The 17,508-nt window shown below is 41.1% G+C and overlaps 1 protein-coding gene across 1 annotated transcript; it reads left to right on the top strand.

Annotated features, from left to right (window-relative positions):
• The first annotated feature begins 11,362 nt into the window (after positions 1-11,362).
• Positions 11,363-15,497, top strand: SLITRK1 (SLIT and NTRK like family member 1). Its single transcript, XM_075199886.1, has one exon. The coding sequence runs from the start codon at positions 12,319-12,321 to the stop codon at positions 14,407-14,409; it is 2,091 nt and encodes a 696-aa protein (XP_075055987.1). The 5' UTR covers positions 11,363-12,318; the 3' UTR covers positions 14,410-15,497.
• Positions 15,498-17,508: the final 2,011 nt, after the last annotated feature.

Below are 17,508 nucleotides of genomic sequence, written 5' to 3'. Positions count from 1 at the left end.
AATGTATTAGTTTTAGAGTCATTTGACCACAATAGAACACTGTTTGCATGTCTGTTTAGTTTATCTCATATCATTAAACTAATTGTTGGTTTGTGATTTACTCCTTGTGTTCAAGCAATTAATGGATAGTTTTCTTAGTACTCATACCTTGTGTGAAGATTATGTATTTATGTTGTTTTCCCTTAATATTCAGGTAAAACAATGTTTATTGTATGCAACCTTGTAATGTAGCATCAACGTTTGCTTTGCTAGATGACATAAGTCTGAACCTATACAAATGTCAATAATCTTTTGAAACTGGCCAGGCCTGGGATAAATAAGGATCTTGGAGGAGTTTGAAGCCCGAAATTGTAAACCATCTAGCTACTCAAGCAGAGCAGAGGTGAGATATTCTCTGAGGTGCCCAAACATATATTTTAGTATTTTAGTGATAATTTACTTCGGAAAGCTCTGTGCCATTTTGGGATTTAATCTGACTTAATTGAAAATGTAATTCCTAAGGTGGGAGTGAAGAGCTTGTAAGAAGGGTTTATAATCTTCTGCTTTAGACAATACACTGTGCATTTTCATGAGGAGGTCTATCAAGACTGAAATGCCCCATAATTCTCAAATGTGTCCCTCATAAAAACCAAGTCTTAACTAGTAAGTAGTGACTCTGGTTTTATTTTCTATTTTATTTCTGAAACTTATTTGTGCAACTTATTGTATGTCTTGTCATTAACTTTTTGTAACTCAGCCTTGAAAACATTTTTCGGATTAAAATACATTTAATCTAGCATATTCTCTGTGATTCTTTGTGAAGTTACAAAGCCCAGGGAGGCTCATGCTACATGTGTATGTGATTTAAGTATGAAACATTAATAAGTGGTTTTGGTGAACATAAGGACACCATTATAAATCCCTTGTGGTGACAGAAAAGGTGTATTCATTGCTAAGTGACTAAGGTAACGCCAGTCACGGTTCAGATTGCTGTATCTGGGGCGTTTGTGAAACATTGTATTAAAACCACCCACCTTTCTTATCATATGGCTCCCTTAGGATGTAAGCTCGAATGAGCAGGGCCCTCTTCCCTCCTGTCTCCTTACCCATTCTTCTGCTCCGTGTCTATTGCATCTGCCTGCCTGGAGTTTCTGAAGTATTGGTACTTTTTGTTTATTGTTCTGTACTGTTATACCCTGTATAGCAGGGCCGGACTGGCCATATGGCACTTCTGGTAAATGCCAGAAGGGCCGAAGGCTGGATGGGCCGGCCCGACTCCTCCTGTCTTCGTGGTGGCTGGTTCCTCCCCGGGAACCAGTCACCTCTGTTGCGCGCTCCTCAGCTCCCTCCACCGTTAAGCTCTGCTATGCTGTATGCTGAGTTTCATGTTTTCTTTTTTTGCTGAAGGAGGGGTCGCGGGAGCGCCGTGATTTTCACGGGGGGGTTCGCGATTTTCACGGGGGGGTCGCGGGGGTGCCGTGATTTTCGGGGGGGGGGTCACGGGGGTGCCGTGATTTTCGCGGGGGTGGGGGGGGCGCGGAGGTGCCGCAATTTTCTTTGGGGGAGGGGGGTAGCGGGGGTGCCATCATTCTCGTGGGGGGGAAGAGTGTGAGAGAGCCAAGGGGTAGGGAGTGCTGGGAAAGGGGGTGAGAGAGCCACAGGGGAAGGGGGTGCTGGGAGAGGGGGTGAGAGAGTCAAAGGGGAAGGGGGTGCTGGGAGAGGGGGTGAGAGAGCCAAAGGGGAAGTGCGAGGGGGTGAGAGAGCCAAAGTGGAAGTGAGAGGGGGTGAGAGAGCCAAAGGGGAAGTGAGAGGGGGTGAGAGAGTCAAAGGAGAAGGGGTGCTGGGAGAGGGGTGAGAGAGCCAAAGGGAAAGGGGTGCTGTGAGAGGGGTGAGAGAGCCAGGGGGTGCTGGGAGAGGGGGTGAGAGAGCCAAAGGGGAAGGGGGTGCTGGGAGAGGGGGTGAGAGAGCCAGGGGGATTGAGTCAAAGGGGAAGTGAGAGGGGGTGAGAGAGTCAAAGGGGAAGGGGTGCTGGGAGAGGGGTGAGAGAGTCAAAGGGGAAGGGGTGCTGGGAGAGGGGTGAGAGAGCCAAAGGGGAAGGGGTGCTGTGAGAGAGCCAGGGGGTGAGAGAGCCAAAGGGGAAGGGGGTGCTAGGAGTGGGGGTGAGAGAGCCAGGGTGATAGGAGGTGCAGCAAGAGGAGTGAGAGAGGCAGGGAGGTAGGGGGTGCAGGAAGAGGGGTGAGAGACCCAGGGGGATAGAGGGTGCAGGAAGAGGGGTGAGAGAGCCAGGGGGGTAGAGGGTGCAGGAAGAGGGGTGAGAGAGCCAGGGGGGTAGAGGGTGCAGGAAGAGGGGTGAGAGAGCCAGGGGGGTAGACAGTTCAGGAAGACGTGTGAGAGAGCCAGTGGAGTATGTGGTGCAGAGGGTTAAGTGAGAGGGACAAAGGAGAAGATGGTGCAGGGACATAGGTAATAGAAAGTGTAAAGGGAGAGACATCTTAAGAATGGGAATGTCTGGGATACAGCCATCATAAAACACAAGTAGTAATGAAGAATGGAAATGCACAGAGGGGACAAGTGTTAAAAAAAATAAAAAATCAAGCCTTCATAATCCATTCACTTATATCTTCCATACCCCCACTTCTAAATTTCTGCTTCGACCACTGCCCTCTGTTCCTGCTCCCAACTTCCTGTGTGAGCTGACATCTGCTGATCTCTCCTTGCCCAGCGCCCAGTAGGAGAACAGAAAACAGGATGCCATAATCAGGTAAGTTCATATGTTTTCTTGTGTGCAATGTGTTTTTAACCATCCTTTCTTGAACTGGGGACACTACAGCGTATCCAATAATGTTTAACACTATGTATTGCTCATTATTGCGCTGTAATGTTTGTTGCATATTTATCTGTACAGAGATTTTTAATTAGGAGTAAAAAACATAGCTTGTCATAAATTTGATCTGTGATTGTGTCATTATATATATTTTTGTTTGCATTGTAAATGATGTATTAGGCTGGTCTTGGGACTCACACTCAGTATCTGATATGCTGTACCAATTTTTATTTGTGAATGAGTTTTTGTCTGGACTCTACTAATGATTTGGGGGCACTGCTATGGCATAATGTTATTTGGGGGCACTATTGTGGTATAATATAATTTGGAGGCACTGTTGTGACATAATGATTTGGGGGCACTACTATGCCATAATATGATTTGTGGGCACTTCTGCATGACCAAATATGAATTGAGGGTAATACTATGTGGCATAATATGACCATGGGGCACTACGATGTGGCATAATATGAACTGGGCACACTACGGTGTGGCATCATATGAACTTCTGCCAAAGGCAAGTCTTTCATTGTTGAATATGATGGGAGCCCAAAGAAGTTTCTGTATCGGGGCCCAAAATTCCTCTTGTCAGCCCTGCCTGTGAGTCAATGGGTTAGACGTCTCCAGGTAAATAATCTAAATGTTTCCTATCTATTCAAACTGATGGATCACATCTAATTATCTCTCACCCACCTCCTTTATCCCCCTTAATTTATATACTGTGTTATTTGAAATGAATAGAAAAGACGCATATCCAGTTAATGTAGTAAAAAAAAATATTTTTCTCTGACATTTTGCTGTAGATGGAAATACTTTTAATGTGGCCGTGTGGGTTCAAATGATCATTCAATAGTTATGGTTTTTTTTAGATATATGTTAGAGTTTTATTTCATGTGGAATGATTTATGAAAATTCTGCCATTACTATTTAATTGAGGGAAAAGGGTACCGGTTACCTATATGTGTGTAAGTATTATGTTAGTTGTTGCTATTTTGTGGGAGATTTGAAAAAAGCAAAACATTGGTTTCCTACAGTGGCACCTGTATAATTGGTGGTATTGCTGTAGCATGGGGGTGGCGTGCTGGTGGCAATGTTGTAGTGTGTTTGGGGCTTAGTATTGCTAATAAGTAGGAGAGGGTATTGCTATAATGTGGGAGGTGATGCCGGATGCTGTAATGTGGGGGGTCATGCTGGACGCTGTAATGTGGAGGGTCATGCTGGACGCTGTAATGTGGGGGGGTCATGCTGGACGCTGTAATGTCGGGGGTCATGCTGGACGCTGTAATGTGGGGGGTGATGCTGGTTGCTGTAATGGGGGGGTGATGCCGGTTGCTGTATTGTGGGGGTGATGCTGGTTGCTGTAATGTGGGGGATGATGCTGGTTGCTGGAATGTGGGGGTGATGCTGGTTGCTGTAATGTAGGGGGTCATGCTTGACGCTGTAATGTGGGAGGTGATGCCGGATGCTGTAATGTGGGGGATGATGCTGGTTGCTGGAATGTGGGGGTGATGCTGGTTGCTGTAATGTAGGGGGTCATGCTTGATGCTGTAATGTGGGGGGTGATGCCGGTTGCTGTAATGTGGGGGTGATGCTGGATGCTGTAATGTGGGGGTGATGCTGGTTGCTGTAATGTGGGGATGATTGATGTAGTATGAGTGTGTGTGGGGGGTTAGTTATTGCTGTAATTTGGGTACTAATAATGTATTGTCATGGTATTTATTGATGTAATTGGGGTGCTAACAATGTAATGTTCAGGGTCATTAGGAGAAATAAATACCCCCCACACACACACACACTCATACTACATCATATTGTACTGCACCAGCAACACACACTGCGCCAGCATTAGTGTGCAACAATATAGTGTATGGAGCCCACAACAGGTGGGCCTGTGTGTTTTAATTGCCAGGGCTGATTTTTAGTCCCAGTCCGGCCCTGCTGTATAGTCTACTGTTTGTACTATGTGCGGCGCTGCGGAAACCTTGTGGCGCCTAACAAATAAATGATAATAATAATAATAATAATAATAATAATATGGCATTTCATTTATATGCTGGCAATGTACATCCCATAGCTTTATTTCAATAAACCCTTTGTTGGAGGGAGATGTCAATTGTGAAGCTATTATAATTAATTCTAATGCAGGTCAGTACTCTTTTTCTGTTATAAACCTTTGGACTGATAGAACACATGCGCTTCTGGTTAATGCCAGGTTTGAGCCAGGACCATAGCGTGGTTCCATAAATTAGAGTATTTCTGGTTTTCTGGTACCTGATCTTGTAGGTATTGTCTTCTAGTTCCTTACGTTCTATGATGTAGCACACAATGTTCCAGGACACCACTTAGGATTCTCAGCTGATCTTCACTGATAGTCTTTATAACATCAGTTTGGTGTTAAACTTTGTTATATTTCCTGGTCTCCACTTATCATCATCATCATCATCATCATCATCATCATCATCATCATCACCATCATCTATTTGCTTATATAGCACCACTAATTCCACTGATGTAATGTCGTGTTTGTAAATGCCTTGAGGAATTAAATGTTGACTTTTCCTGCTATGTACGGTGTCTGAATAAATAATCTATTATTTGGATATTGGTGAGTGTCCTCTATAACTTACAAATGTTATCCTGATCATATCAGTGCTATTTTAGATTATCAAGAGGTGCCTTCAAATATAGCCATTTATAGAACTCCAAACACTTTACGAGAGTCAAGGGCTACCACAACATTAGAACCTTTATTCTAATCTGAAACATTCAGATCAATGAATAAACATGATGCTCACTTAGACATAAACCAATTTAAGTAACATGAATAAAATCACTTTATTAAGACTAGAATATAACATCTTAGTCAATATCTTGCTATCAATATTGATAAAAACAATGGCTCTAAATGAGTCACATTTAGTAAATTATATGCCAGGTTTCAAGATTAGAACTATAAAACCTCCATTAAAGGAGCAAGGTGTTACCCCTGCATCAGATTCAGCATTATACATTTGAATAAGCATTGAAAGCAGAATATCTACATACAAATAGGACCTTTCCAGAGGAAACACATCTAACCCAGAGGCACTAATCTGACAAAATAAGAAATAGCATTAATTGTATTTTCTAACTGCAAGGGCACCTCATACATTTTAACATTATGGCCCCTATTTATGTACCACCGCATTTTATGCATGATTGATTTCAATCCTCATCGCATACATAAGTTTTAACAGGAACAGCAGTCACAACAGTCAGTACAAAACTTACCTTTTCACTCCTTCTTCTCATCTGATGACGATTGTGATTCACAGCCTCCTTCAAACTCCATGTGCGCATGCGCTGAAAGAAAACCTGTGCACAAACATTTCTGAGGAGGCGATACTGCAAGAAAGGGAAGGATCACATGCAGTGTCGGACTGGGGCATGAAGGACCCACCGGGGGACTGCAACGCTAGGGGCCCACCAGTGGGGGTGTGGCCGGCCATCATAGAGGCGGGACCAGACACTAGAGGGGGAGTGGTCAGCTCACAAAGGACAGCTAGTACCATAGTGTAGTATATAAAGAATGCAGTGTGTATATAGAGTACACAGTCTTGACCTGCCCCTTAGATTGGGTAGAACAGTCACCAAAAATTGGGATTGTTCCAGTAAACCAGGCTTGGCTAACCTGTGGCACTCCAGGTGTTGTGAAACTACAAGCCCCAGCAGGCTTTGCCAATATATAACAGCTTATTGCTGGAAGGGTATGCTGGAACTTGTAGTTTCACAACACTTGGAGTGCCACAGGTTAGCTAAGCTTGCACTAGACTCAGAACATTTGACAGACTGTCCTACCTGTTGTTGTCACTTTTACCACCTGTGGCTTTTGGTTTCTTTAGGTGCGGCTTGTCTGTATCCTGGAATGTTGAGGGTCCTATTTGGAAAAAATAATGGATACATTTAGAAAACACCAACCATTCCCGCTATTAAATCAACAGCACCCACATTTAATAAATAGGCCTCTCTCCAGCACCAACATTAAAGTAATAGTACTCACATTTGATAAATAGATCTATTTCCCTCCAACCGACCCCAACATTAAATTAATACTATTCCCATTTAATAAATAAACCTATTACCCTCCCTCCAAACAGCCCCAGCAAGAAATTAATAGCATTTACGTTTAATACATCCATTTCCCACATTAAATATTAATATTCACATTTAATAGATAGCCCTCCTCCCCACACTCAGCCCTACATTCAATTATAGACCCAAACCACCCCAGCATAAAATTAAAGGTCCCATCACCCCCTCCCTATAGTGTTCTCTGTACAGCCCCCCTCCCTATAGTTTAGCAAAGGCAGCCCCCTCTAATTATAGTTTAGCATAGGCAGCCCCCCCCTCACTATAGTTTAGTATAGATAGGCAGCCCCCCTATGCCACATACTAGTGCCCCCAAAACAATATTATGCCACACAGTAGTGCCCCAAACAATGTTACTCCACACAGTAGTGCCCCAAACAATGTTATGCCACACAGTAGTACCCGAAATTCACATATGCCACGTAATACTGTCCCCAATTCATATTATGCCCACAATAGTGTCCCCAATTCAAATTATACCCTCAATAGTGCCCCCCAATTCACATATGCCATGGAATAGTGCTCTCTCAATTCGCGCACACACTAATATATATATATATATATATATATATATATATATATATATATATATTCTCTGCAGTAAGCCTCTGCTTACCCAGTAGCTAGAGAACAGATGGAGGATATATATATAAGATAATTCTGTGTCAAGTGAAAGTCCTGGAATTTGGAGGAAATTAAAAGACATATCCAATAATATTAAATAAAAATAAGAAAATCTACTTACCCATATTTTGATTGATGCAGCCTCTGCTCCTTAGTCCTTCAGCGGCGTCGAAGCATAAGACAGTCAGCTGACAGGAGGAGGAGGGGGCAGGTCACATGATCACAGCTGCGATCGCATTTGAAAGATGACTGCAGCCAGTCATCTGTAGCAGCAGGGACGCCGATCACCAGGTGAGCTGACCCCCCCCCTTTGATCCAGAACGTGGCTGCCGGCTGGATGACAGGATACGTATGTTCAGCAGCCATTCATTAATTCCTGGTTTAAGTTAAATATTTTACGAGTATTCCCTTTATTATTCCGCTCACGCTCAGACAGTTTGTGTGTAACACACTTACTGACAAGAAGTCTGATGTGCGTAGGGGGAACTGTTCCCTGTGGTCAGACCTTACCTGGAAATATCTGACAAGAATCCCTGGACCTGGTCTCCCAGCAGGCACACGCTCCTCTAACACGCTGGCAGGATCTGGGCACACGTACTGCGTGTAACACGGGTGATATCAGGATGGTGATTGGGGAACTCTCCACACCAGGCCGGCAGTGAGAATGATTACAAAAGTTTATAACAAGCAGACGAGATGAACTCTGTACACACAGCAGCAGGGACGCCGGGGAGGGCAGCAGGGATACCGAACATGTGAGCTGAATGGGCCCCGCCCACTTCTAGAAGGGGGTGTGGCTATAAGGCAGAGGGGCCTACCGGTGATTTTTCCGGTAGTCCTGTGGGCCAGTCCGACACTGATCACATGATCCCTCCACACATGCACTGTAAAGCTCTGCTCATACAATAATGTATGCCAGCCGGAGCTGGTGTACATTAATAAGAATTAATAAATAGGCCCCCTATGAACAGAGGGACAAAAAGGAGATAATGTCAATATAGAAAACAAGTATATGAGAAAATATGAAATAGAGGTAAAGTAGAATAAAGCAACATGGAGATATAGCAAACTGGAGGCTAATTGCAGTTCACAGCATTATCTAAGATTTCTTCACAATTTTGCTCACACAAATTTCCAGGATATATTATAGTTTCATAGTACACATATAACAAACAGCTATCCGCAAAGTAGATTTCAAAACGCATGATGCCAGACAATGACAAAGCAGTTAGGACAGACTATATGTGCTGCATATGCAATGCATGTGTAAAAATAAACATCTTTTATTATGAATAGTAAACATTAGAGACAATCTACTAAAAAGCATAAAGTGTATGTAAAAAAGCTGAACCAGTTTGAAAGGAGGCTTAAAAAATTACCCTTTGCCTACAAGGCTATAATAGTTAAGCTCTCAAAGAAACAAATGACTAAAGTGGTCCTGCAGCAATTGCACTTTCTTCTTTACTTTCAAACCAGTACTTTTAATCGAGAGGATCCTGAACACCTGCTACCCCCTGCCTTAAATTGCTTGTAAAATGATGGTGTTAGTGTGTGTCATCTCAAAACTTGATGTCTCAACAGCTAAATAGAGATATAGAGCATCCTTTTCTCAAGGACAGGAAATGAACATTTTCTTTTCTTCCTCTACAAGGGTAGACTGTCACTGAGCTCTGTGTTCTCACTTACACTTTAATAAAAATAATAACTTTAAGTGACATAGTCAAATGCTTTTGTTACTGCAAATAGAGCCAGGAATTCTACATGTGAGAACACAAACCAAGGGAATCTGGACTCAATTATCCGTCTGTGACAGATGATTGAAGGAAGAAAGCTTGAGCTGTAAAGATATCATAGCGTTCATGACGAAGAACAATATACTCATTTAAAAAAAAAATCACAGCAATGTCTTAATGGGTGGATGCTTATAATGAAACCTCCAATTAAAACCCCCTGTTTTTGTTTTGAAAGACTGAGGTGTTAAACATTGTATTTAAAGGTTGAAAGTTTAATTGGTGGGTATTGTTGTTGTATGTAATAAAACTGGCTGATTTTCATGCAAAAATATGAATGTATAAAATGTTGCTATGTTTCTATGTCAGTGTAATTGCAATATATTGTCTGCTTATTTCATGTTTATGTGTGTTTAGTCCCAGATATATTCAACATTACCAGTGACAATGTGAGGTATGTTCATGGTCATATTTTCATGCAGTTTTCAACTGTGGCTGTTCCATGAAAATGTACATATTTACCAAGGTTATGATTGCTAAGATATTGCATGTTTATGCCTATAATTAGTGAAAATATTTATCTGTAGTAAAATGTTGACATAAGGTTATTGCTCATAGTGCTACAACTTGAGTGCAATTATCAGCTTCATGATATAACTAAATTCCCAAGGACAAGAGAGACAGCCAGAGGGGTAATTGATCAGGAATGTTGAATACTTGAAAAAAAGCAATCATACCTTTGCTATGCAGAACAAAGGAATTGATTACTGTTTCTGTTGTGGTTATCGCAATTTAGGATGCTGCAGTCGTTTAACAAAACGGATGTGAATAATGGACTTTCAATTCTTACAGCTTGCTATCAAATGCTACATTTTTATTTATTTATGCAAATGACACCTAAACCATGCAAGAAATAAAGCTGGAATCTTAGGAACTAGGTGTATGTGAATGGGAGATTTGCAATGTCTACTGCTGCTGAGCACACTGTAAAATCTTAATTAATTTACTTTGATAAGGTCACTTGGTAGGATTGGTAGGATGTCTCATTTGTTTTAACAACTGCAGACTGTGAAAGCCCAGGCTTATTAGTATTCATGAGGGACAGTCAACTGAACATTCCTTATGGTTTAGGCTGACTTTTTTCTATATATAGACCCTAGGACCAGCCTTCTCTCCACCCCCTTCTGTGTCTTTCTCATCCCTGAAGCGTAGTACTGTAGTTAAGCCCCTGGTAATGACTGAAAGTTCCCAAAGGCTTTCCGCATCATCCGTGAAAGAGCTTCATCTGAATGCTTTCACATCGGCACTGCTTTCTCGCTTCATATTATGATTTTAGCTGTCTGTGATGAGACACCGAATAAATGTTATTTCAAAGCGCTTTCTTATGTACGCGTTCTTTTCAGATATCCCACTTCAGGTTGATCCCTTGAATAAGCTTAATCAGACGTGTTTCCGCAGGGTAAACGTATTTATTTGCACAGAGCACTGAAACAAAGGACGTGGAGCCTAGAAGCAGGGTGATACACTGCAGCCATACAGGAAGCTTAATGGCAGTTCTACATCTAAACGGCTTCCATGAAATATCTACCGCATCAAAAACCACTCCCCCTCACTGCTGAATCTCCACGATCTATGACTCACGCTCCAAAGTATAAAGCGGATCAAATGAATGGCAAAGGATAGCATATGGGAAAGGACAGATTGTAAAACGGCATTTATAGAATTGTATTTGCAATATCATACATTTCTTGATTATATATATATATATATATATATATATATATATATATATATATATATATATATATTTATTTATATATGCCCCAAGTGGCACTTAAATACCCTGTTAGTCTGTCGCTACTTCTATTATAGTTGTTCAATATGCCGGCCATATGATAGCTCGTCATATCGTCATCACTGATGTATGTATGTTTAAATATATATAAATATATATATATATATATATATATATATATATATATATATATATATATACTTCTTAACATCATTGTATGTTTACACACAGGGACATGGATACACACACAATCACAGTCACTGTGAGCGCGCCTCTGTGTGCGTGTATGTGACATCACATGGAATCCAGATGAGATTGTCAGTCTCTAAAGTTAGAGGGAAAAAATCCAGCACCCGTTTTAAATAAGCGTGTCAGTAGATCGCCGTCTTTAATACCAACATTTTTAACGCTTGCCCTGTGTGTTGATTGATTTTTTCCAGCATTCCCTCAGCAAATGGATTTTTGCCACTGCAGCTCAGCAGAGGGTGTCAGATCTTTCAGAGTGCACCAGGCTGGAACGAACAGAGCCTCTTAGCAACTGACTTGCTCCCTCAGACACACACACGCATATACACAGTAGTGTGTACTGTAATCCGGAGACAGGATACTAAAAGAAAGACAAGGGAGCCAAAGGCAGGGATGGAAGGGTGAAATGGACATCTTAAAAACGCAGCGATTGCGGAAATTTTGCAGCGCCATTGGCTCGACGGGGAAATTTTAGGCTGGGGCGTGATTTCAGCACCAACAAGCTGTGAACAGCACACAGAGGGGATGAGAGCTACATACAGTGGAAGGTAACCGGAATCAGCAACACAAAATAAAGCTTTAAATACATATAAAGGCAAAGGGAAAAAAAAGGGATAAAGGTAGCTGCTTCAGGCAAACCATATACAGCCTGTCCAAGCATCCTCTTCTCTGTCTGTCTGTAGCATGGCATTGCTTAAGATTTACACAACGTATACCAGCAGCACGATTTGTAAGACCTGACAAACATTCAGGATCTGATTATTCGGATGTTTACTGCTGCATTCGACTTCCATCCTACGTGACTATAATTTGTGGATATATTATTGACTGCCGTCTGGGATTATTGCAGTGGAGGAGACAAGGGGAGAGCTCGAATCTTCAGATCAGGTATTTTATTGCTGCTTTCTTTAGATGCTCAGTATCAGATCTCTGTAGGAGATGGATTGTTAACACATTGCGATGAGATCGGGAATGCATTGCTCTGATTAAAAATGCTGCTTTGGATTCTATTGCTGGAGATATCTCTTTGTTTTGCGGCTGGAAACGTTACGAGAGACGTTTGTAAAGAAAAAATCTGTTCTTGTAACGAGGTAGAGGGGGATCTTCACGTAGACTGCGAAAAAAAGGGATTTTCTAACCTCCAACATTTCTCTGCTCCCACTTCCCAATTCTATCATTTGTTTTTGCATGGAAATTCTTTAACGAGGCTTTTCCCTAATGAGTTTGCTAACTTTTACAATGCCGTCAGTCTACATATGGAGAACAATGGCTTGCATGAGATTGTCCCTGGTGCTTTTTTGGGGTTGCAACTGGTTAAACGTCTGCACATTAATAACAACAAGATCAAATCATTCAGAAGACACACATTCCTAGGACTGGATGATCTGGAATATCTACAGGCTGATTTCAACCTGTTAAGAGACATTGACCCAGGAGCATTTAGGGACCTGAACAAACTAGAGGTTTTAATTTTAAATGACAACCTCATTAGCACATTACCCACTAATGTGTTTCAGTATGTGCCGATCACACATCTGGATCTCCGAGGAAACAGAGTTAAGACCTTGCCCTATGAGGGGGTCTTGGAACAGATCCCAGGCATAGCTGAAATCCTTCTGGAGGATAACCCTTGGGACTGCAGTTGCGATCTGTTATCTCTAAAGGAGTGGCTAGAAAATATCCCAAAGAATGCGTTGATCGGCAGGGTTATTTGTGAAGCACCTACCAGGTTGCAAGGCAACGATTTAAATGAGACCACAGAGCAAGAGTTGTGCCCCTTAAAAAACGCAGTTGATTCTAGTCTAGCTGCCCCTCCTGCCCAAGATGAAACCTGTGATCCTGGTCCAATCCCAACCCCCTTTAAAATCAGTGGCCAAGAAGACACTGCTACCCAGGGCTCCTCAGTAAGTGGAGGTACAAAGATACCAGGGAACTGGCAAATAAAAACTCGACCCACTGCTGTTGTGTCGGAAATAAATTCCAATTTTAAACCACCTTTCATATTTGTCTGTCCAACTCTCTGCAGTTGCGGTCAGCAAATCCTTGGCCCTGGATTAAAAGTAGACTGCAGTAACAAAAATGTCAAGAGTCTCTCTGACTTGGTTCCCAAGCCACCTAATGTGCAGGAATTATTCTTGCGAGAGAATAAAATCCACACTATACGAAAATCACACTTTCTGGATTATGGAAATCTAACTTTGCTGGATCTTGGAAATAATAATATTGGCATGGTAGAGAATAACACATTTCAGAATTTAACTGATTTAAGATGGCTGTACATGGATAAAAACTGTATAGACACCCTCACACCGGATAAATTCACTGGTCTGCAAAGCTTGGAGTATCTGAATTTGGAATTTAACTTTATTCAACTAATCCTCCCAAACACATTCAATCCTATGCCTAACCTCAGGATTCTGATCCTCAACAACAACCTTCTTAAATCTCTACCTGTGGATGTGTTTGCTGGTGTCAGTCTTTCTAAATTAAGTCTTCACAATAATTACTTTATGTACCTTCCTGTGGCAGGAGTATTGGATCAGCTCACCTCTATCATACAAATAGATCTTCATGGCAACCAGTGGGACTGCTCCTGTAATAATGTGCCTTTCAAACAATGGGCAGAGCGACTTGGCCCCGAGGTAATTGTAAGTGATCTCAAATGTTATTTCCCAGAAGAATTCTGGGGGAAAGACTTCAGATTTCTGTCTAATGACATGATGTGTCCACTGCTGTATGCAAAGATCTCTCCAACTCTCAATGCTCTTAATAAAAACAGTACTGGCCTGGCAGAGACCAATACCCATCCCAATTCCTACCTAGAGACAAGCCGGGTATCTATTTCTGTGCTAGTACCTGGACTCTTGCTGGTGTTTGTCACCTCTGCCTTCACAGTAGTTGGCATGCTCGTATTTATCCTTAGGAACAGGAAAAGATCGAAGAGAAGGGATGCCAACTCATCTGCCTCTGAAATCAATTCCTTGCAGACAGTATGCGATTCTTCTTACTGGCACAATGGACCCTACAATGCAGATGGCACTCATAGAGTTTATGATTGTGGGTCTCATTCACTGTCAGACTAGATGTGGTAGAATGGAAAAGGGGTGGGAGGATGGTTTGTTAAAAGGCAAATAAGCACTGCACCCCGGAGCTGTCACTTATAAAAACACCAAGGACACAAATAATGTTGTGCATTGCTGTAACATTCGCTACAATTGTGCCATTTCCATAAAAATAGTATTTGTTTAAAACTACCTTATTGTGAATAATCACGGACGTCCATGAATAACTAAAACATTGACACATACCAGTACCAGTATGCCAGCTGTGCTACCTGTCGCAGTACTTAAATGTGAAATACACGAGAAGTGGATGGGGTAACCAGCCATAAAATGTCAGAGTATTTATCAAGGGGGGGGATTGTGTTCCAGGAGGACCAGAGGTTGAAATAACAGGGGGGCTTCTAATCATGCAGCGTCTGCTCTCTGCTGTGTTGGTGCAGAAGTGGGAACGTTGCACGAAGGCATGAATGTAATGTAAATAAGTGACTAGTAAAACCAAGTGCTGCATGGCTCGCATGGATACAACGTACCCCGGGGGCGCTGAAGTGAACCGGAGATCACGTCTGGGCAACCACTGTCTCTGGCCCCCCAAAAGTCTCATCTTCTCCAAGTCTCTCGATACAGTATCGGTTTACTTAAAGTGCCATTGCTCTATCTTTTGTAATGGATCACGCAGTACAGATCATAACTTTACTGTGGGAAAACAAATATATTGTACTGTTTTATTTAATATGTGTTTGCATGAATAGTTTCATAATTTTTTCCAGACTTTTCTCTTTATTTTATGCAAAATATTCTGTGTTCATTTTAAAAACATATCTACATATGCATTTCCATTTTGAATGTATGATGATTATCGGTTATTATTATTATTTTTTATTATGGCTACAGTGTAAAACATTCAAAGGCATTCCGATGCAGATGAGCATGACGAATTATTGTTATTCTAATGCTTAGGGTGGGAGGCTAGCTGGAAAAATAATAAAACAAAACCTAAAGATTGAGGTAATCGTGAAAAAAAGAAAGGAAATAACGATGAAATCTCAGTAATTATATTCGAAAATTTTATAATGGCATATTTTTCAGTATTAAAGTGAAATGTTTCCAAATTCCGGTTGTCATTGTCAGTTGCTGGAGTGATTTGCACTTGGAGGTTTAATTAATTGACTTGGGGTTGGTAGGTGGCTAAATCTGCTGCTCAGAGGTGCATGCATTTTTATGCGCCACCTAATCCTTCGGTAAATTAGAAATCGGTTTGGGCAATGCAGATGCAGCATTTGGGATTGTTCGTCTCTGAAATTCATGTAATTGACTCTTGCCATAGAGCGGACTCATTAAGCTGATTCTAGATTTGAATCGTCAGCACTTCAAGCCCAGATGCAGCACAAATGACTGACAGTGTTGTCTGCAGACAATTTAGCATCAGCATCTGTAGGAAATTTTCAAACTAATTAGTGTGGAAGAAGCATCCCATAGGCTTTGATTTTTTTTATCATTAGACAGACTTTGTGAATAAATCCTTTTGTTTTAATCACATTCATTAGATTTCAGTTTACATATATATAACAGATATTGTGTAGGCCAGTAACAAAATAGCATACAAAAGTATCCAAAACATATACATGTTGTAGCAAGAACAGTTTGTGGTCAGATATTGAGACTGAAATTTAAAGTATATGCATTTATTTCTTAATAAGGCTTGTTGATTTCCTTTCAGTGTGCCCATATATAAGTCAATATGATAAGCAATCTCATAGTGTACTCTATGTAGTGAATGATCCAAAACAACTACTTTACAATGATCAGAATATATACTGAGCTCATCTACAATAGGGATATTTAATTTTGGATATGGGAGTGGTTGATGCTATTATTTGTTAAACTGGGTTCTAAGTGCTGAATACATTACATTTAGTTTCATTCCTTTATATAATAAAACTGTTATATATATATTGCTCTATTTGCAAACCTGATGCTATACCACACAATAATTTAATCACAGTGTGGTACAAATGAGGACTAGTTTAGGTACCACACAGACTTCCCCAGTTAGCAAGAAAGACATCTCATCAGCTTTACTCAATTAGTGTTGCTTATGGGTGTGAGGAATTAAATATGTGATTAATTGTAAACCATGACAGGTTTTTCATAATTTGCATAATTAATACCAGTTTTACTCTCTTCATGTTGTGTAGTTTAGTGTCTCATTTAGCTAGTGCTATGTCATTTATCATTACAAATGGAATTGTGTAAGCTACGCACAGCAGTGAGCTTACTAAAGATTAAGGGCCTGATGCTGAGTTAGGAGCAAATGAAAAACAAGAAGCAGATTTGCACCTGGATGAACATGTTACAATGCAAGGGGTACAAATTGATTTCTTTTTTTGCACACAAGGAAAATACTGGCTGGTATTTCATGTAGTACACAAATACTTGATAGCTTTATTTTCACACTGCAATTAAAGTTGATCTAGGACATGCCATATGCCAACTATAAATCTGTTCCTACATTTTAAATTTACCTCCCCCTCTAATGCAACATGTTTTTGTCAAGGTGCACATTTGCTCCTTTTCATTGCTTTTCTCCTAACTTAGCCTCAGGCCCTACATGTGCCATGTATGTAGTATAGTAGCAGTGAGCTTTCTAGAGATAAAATGTATACTATATACTTTACAATAAAGGTTAGTATCTCTGGCATCCTTACAGCGGGAGCAGAACTATTATTTGAGCAAAACATTATCAGGCTGCCTGCATGATAAAATAAATCCAGCTTATGTTTGTCAATGCTAACACAATAAGGCTCATTTACAAACCACAAAGAATGGGAACCTGTACAACTTGTTTTTTATTTGCGCAAGAGAGCCTACCTGTCCATATGGGACATTTCAAGGGTCAGGGCCACTTACCCTTCTTTGAAAACACCTCCATTAAATGATTGTGTGCCTAAACTCATAGGTTGGTTGACACCTCAGAAAACGCATGGTAGAAGCAGCAAAAATGTTACAACCTACTTTCACTTTAGGACCACCACCGTCATTAATTTCAGCATTTTTAATCTTAAAATTCTGCTCAAGTTAGCCTAATTTCTGTCTTAAATTATATGTGAGAGTGAGGGGATA

This window comes from Mixophyes fleayi, chromosome 2, assembly GCF_038048845.1.
Source record: "Mixophyes fleayi isolate aMixFle1 chromosome 2, aMixFle1.hap1, whole genome shotgun sequence".
Classification (NCBI taxonomy): Eukaryota; Metazoa; Chordata; class Amphibia; order Anura; family Limnodynastidae; genus Mixophyes; species Mixophyes fleayi.
The sequence above is the reverse complement of the archived record's forward strand: the minus strand, read 5'-3'. Positions and strand labels throughout refer to the sequence as shown.